At 41.9% G+C, this 5,312-nt stretch overlaps 1 protein-coding gene across 1 annotated transcript in view; it reads right to left on the reverse strand.

Annotated features, from left to right (window-relative positions):
* The window catches only part of LOC308078218 (beta-1,4-galactosyltransferase 1-like), a gene marked incomplete at both ends in the record, with an annotated part of 5,392 nt that extends 4,013 nt beyond the window's left edge, over window positions 1–1,379 (reverse strand). The window contains one exon of the mRNA XM_080419341.1: window positions 1,317–1,379. Within this exon, the coding sequence (XP_080275467.1) occupies window positions 1,317–1,379 (63 nt within the window). The remainder of the gene's footprint in view (window positions 1–1,316) is intronic.
* Window positions 1,380–5,312: the final 3,933 nt, after the last annotated feature.

The following is a 5,312-nucleotide window of genomic DNA, read 5'->3' on the forward strand; positions in this document are numbered from 1 at the left end:
TCGATTATTTTTAAGGGGAAAAGCCGTCATTTAACATGCAAGTCAATGGGTGAGAAGCAGAGAGTGCCAGGCGCTGCCAGGCCTGGGTGTGACTAACTTCGCACCACCAGTCACAGAGTGGAGTGGGTGGGGCTTAGCGAAGGGTCCATTCAATGACAAAAAGTGAGGCTTGAAATAAAATAAAATAATGATAATAATAATAGCTATTATAATAAAAATAAAAAAAATAATAAAAATAATAATAACAATAACAATAACAATAACAATAACAATAACAATAACAATAACAATATAATATAACATAATATAATATAATATAATATAATATAATATAATACAATACAATATGACATAATATAATATAATATAGTATAATATAATATAATGATAGTTACAAGCTCACAATGCGTTGCGGAATGCGACGCATTGTGCGCTTGTAGGTCTGCTATTTTCGCCATGTGACGGCATCATAGAGCTGAGCATAAATAGCCATGCCTCTGCCTTTCTCCCACACAAATGCACTGCGTTTATGCACGATAGACACTTATCAAAACGCCCAGGCTCAAGATTATTACTAAGTAATTACCAATGAAAGAGCAGAAACATGCCCGGGCTTATCTTGGGCCTCTGTCCTATAGCAGCAGATGTGAGGTTTATCTCTGCTAGGCTAACACAGCAGCACGGAACACACACACTCTCACACACACACACACACACACACACACACACACACACACACACACACACACACACACACACACACACACACACACACACACACACACACACACACACACACACACACACACCTGCTTTGAAGGACAGTTTTAAGTGCTGTTTTGTAACCTCAAAGGTTTAGTGCACATATATTCTACCTGCCACTAAAAGGAAGTATGACTTTGAACTTAATTAACTTAATAATTGTCTTGTTGAGTGCAGAGATTTTTGTCGCTGACGGGCAGAAACCTTTAATCCCCAGATTTCTTTCTTTCTTTCCTTTTTTTAATGAATGAATGCCCGGCCTATTTTATACTTTGTTGTATGACCGTGTCATGCCCAAATTGCAAAACATTGCTGATTTACAAGCTCACAGCCGTTATGATTTTGTAGAGCTCCTATTTTCACTTTCTTTCTTTCTTTCTTTCTTTCGTTCTAATATATGTTTTTGATCATTTGAAGTTATTTTATTGTATTTTATCTTGACTCATTTTGGTATTGTAACCCCAGGAAATAACACACTCTCATTCCAGGGTCAGTGTACCTCCATGTCCTCCTGAACCCCAGAAATTAACACTCTCATTCCAGGGTCACTGTACCTCCTTATGTCCAGCTGTGAATTCTTCATACTGAAGCTTGACCTCCGTGGTGAGAACCAACATTATGGCATGGGTTGCACGCACGCACGCACTCACGCACGCACGCACGCACGCACGCACGCACGCACGCACGCACGCACGCACGCACGCACGCACGCACGCACGCACGCACGCACGCACGCACGCCAATACCAAAATGTGTAAAAATAAAATACAATACAATAAATACAAAACTATAATAAAAAAAACCTTCAAATGATCAAATAATAGACGGTGGCACGGTGGCACAGTCGGTAGTGCTGTCGCCTCACAGCTAGAAGGTCCTGGGTTCGATTCCCGCAGGGGACGCTGTGGGCGCTGGGGGTGTGTTCTCTCCTCCGCGTCATCAGTGCCCATACCCTAGGTGGGGTTGGCGAAAGGGCCTTTCTGTGTGGAGTTTGCATGTTCTCCCCGTGTCTCCTAGGGTAGGTACCCTCACAAAAACATGCAGTAATCCTGGTCACTATACTGCCTCCCCCTGGCCAGCCGGGGCGCCTGATGGAGGGGAAGGGAACTGGTTGGAATAACGTGTTCCTTCCACGCGCTACGTCCAACCAGGGAAACTCTCCCCTGTCAGGTGACAAGAAGGTCAGTTGGCTCTCATGCATTGAAGGAGGCATGAGCTCGGCCCTGGCCTCCCTAGGTTGGCAGAGGGAAGGTAGTGCCCAGGATTACATAGACAATTGGCACTGGGTGTAAAAAATAGGGTTACAAAATCGTGGGATAAAAATAAAAAAAATAAAAAAAAATAAAAAAGATCAAATAATAAACTTACCGTACTTAAAAAAACACTGTTTTGGACATACTACTTTTCCACTTGACAGTGACAAAATACATGTTTCTGAAATACTGCCAATTCCACTGAGGTGGGCAGGCTGATTGATGTTACATCTACACAGTTATATAACATATCTGTGATGAATGTTACTGTATATGTGGCCTGAACTGAACCCACACCACATGATTTAACCATATTACTGTTGCTGATTACGGGATGCACTCACAGTGATTTCAACCCATACACTGGCTCTCCTTCAATAACAAAGTAAACTAGTAAAAGTGCTCATCGGGGCACAGGTCTCCGCCAGGTAAGGGGTTACTGTGGCCTCCTGGTGGCGCTATAATAGGCCATTGTGAAAAGGGTGCCCGTTTCTTCTTAGGCCTTTCACGACAATCGGACACTGCATTCATGATTTGAGGCATTCCTCAGCCTAGTGGGAATGTGCGTGTAAAATTTCACGGAAATCGCAAGCTGAGTGCATAATTTGAGGCATTTTGTTCAAAACGGAGCAATCCTGCATACTTTGGAAGCCAGGCTTAGCCAATGAGGATGGAATATGGGAAATCGGACAGATCCGTGTTCATCACATGGCTATAGAGATGATACCGATTTGCATGATGTTTGGATGAAATCTGTAGGAGTAATATAAATAAATTGGTTTTGCACAAATCGGCCTCCTGGTGGCGCTATAACAGGCCCATGTGAAAAATAGAGGTTCTGAATTGGCATCCAGGGAGTGTGTGTGCACAGTTTCGCAGCGACCGGGCCAACGGTGCCAGAGATTAGCTGTCCACAGACGGACGGACACACACACGGACACACGGACGGACAGACGGACGGACAGGGGGTATTTGAAATGCAACTAGACCTAAGCCACAAATCACAAATCATGCATGTTTGGAAAAAAATCAGGACAAAACACAATAAAGTCAATAACGTATTTCCAATGTGGTCCTCAATTCCTTCAAGTTCCGTTCAATTGCATTACCTTATTAAGTTGTTACGTTACACAGTGGTGTAAATTAACTAAGTACATTTACTCAAGTACTGTACTTAAGTACAATTTTGAGGTGTTTTTACTTTACTGGTGTATATCCCATTTTCAGTACTTTTACTTCTACTCCACTACACCTGAGATGAAAATATTGTACTTTTACTCCACTACAATTATTTGACAACTTTAGTTACTAGTTACTTTGTAGATTTGGATTATTATTACCCACTTCAGCCCTATATACATTTCGGCCACTTGAAAATAGCCGATCTACAAGCTCACAATGCATCCCGATGCGACGCATTGTGAGCTTGTAGATCTGCTATTTTCAAAAGATCTTTATACATTTGAAAACTTGTGAAATGGGACATTCTGCATAATGAGAGTATACTTTCTACTTTTGGTACTTCAAGTACATTTTGATACCAATACTTCTGTACATTTACTGAAGTGAATTTTGAATTCCGGACTTTTACTTGTTACAGAGTATTTCTACATTGCAGTATTGATACTTTTACTTAAGTAAAAAATGAGAGTACTGTTTCCACCACTGACGTTACATTATGCTGCATTATGTTACTTTACAACGATACATCCACAATCCCCATGGACTACTGAGCTTGTGTAAAAATAATATGTAAATATTATTTTCCCTTTATTTCCCTTTTACGAAATAAACATTGAATGACAATTGGGGAGATGGGGAAAGGGAATTCTCTCCCTGATGATATTCCAGGAGAGCTACAGGTAAAACCAAAGGTGAAGACAGAGACATGTTCAGACCAGCAACAAGTATGTCATCATTTCTGTAATCAGACAGCTCCTCCTGCTGTCTTAATCCTGGTCTTTCACTTGTTTACAGTTGGCACTTGCTTGTGTGTGTGTGTGTGTGTGTGTGTGTGTGTGTGTGTGTGTGTGTGCTGCCTGCCTGCCTGTCTGGGGCCTGTCTGCCTGCCTCTGTGTGTGTGTGTGTGTGTGTGTGTGTGTGTGTGTGTGTGTGTGTGTGTGTGTGTGTGTGTGTGTGTGTGTGTGTGTGTGTGTGTGTGTGTGTGTGTGTGTGTGTGTGTGCCGAACAAAGACCCCACCCAACTCATTGATGAAATGCAAACAAACACTCACTGTATAGACTGATGGACTTCGACAACAACAAGTTAAATATAAAGTGAAACATATTATCTGTCCTTCTTTTTAATAGGAGAAATCATGTATTTTTTTATGTAGATGTAACAGTGGACACCATATTGGCCCGCTGCTGTTCATTAGAGTGACGCATCAACGTGGCCGCCCCATATGGGCAGAGGCAAGCTGTGCCTCCTATGTAGCGGTGGTAAGTAACTAAGTACATTACTCAAGTACTGTACTTAAGTACAATTTTGAGGTATTTTTTACTTTACTGGAGTATTTTAAATTTTCAGTACTTTTACTTCTACTCCACTACATCTCAAGGGGGGCAAGGGGGAAGAGAGATCAATCAATAAAAAAAAAAGAACAAATTGTCTACATGTTTACACATAGTATATATACCTGAGGTAAGACAGGTGCGTGAGCATAGCTGCAGATATAAACTGTACATGAACATGATATGCCATGGTCGTTAAGGTGCAAGAAAAAAAAACATTTGGAAGATTGTTACAAAGTAACACAAATCTTGTATGGGGTCCCTGGCACAACATCATTTCAGATGGGGGTCCGCGGCCAAATATATTAATTGACACGAAAGCGTTTGAGGACCACTGATGTAGGCCTACAGTATATAGAAACAATAATTCAGGAATTTACAGTATACACAACTCAGGCCTATTTCTTGCAGTCGAGTTGGCAGGTGTCCCCTGCTGCCAATATGGCGGCGACACTGACGAACGACCCCTGTGGCCAGCGTGGTGTCTATGTATTTATGTCTGTGGGAGAAACACCCTTGTATAGGGCCTACTGTAGCAGAACTGTCCACGGTCCATGAGCCCAAATTAAGAAAATGACCTTCAAGCCAATAAAGATCCATAATTAAACAGATTGCCTTTTCCCTTCCTGCCTCACTCGTCTTTTAATAGGAATTGATTGTTATTACTGTCTCCCTTGCAGAGCTTCAATCTAATCTCATATCATTTTGTCCAATGTCGTCAATCTAGTCCAGTGATACTCAACCTGTGGGCCTGGGCTCACTGGTGGGCCATGGGGATATTGC

Source organism: Gymnoscopelus braueri, assembly GCF_963280865.1.
Source record: "Gymnoscopelus braueri genome assembly, chromosome: 22".
NCBI lineage: Eukaryota > Metazoa > Chordata > Actinopteri > Myctophiformes > Myctophidae > Gymnoscopelus > Gymnoscopelus braueri.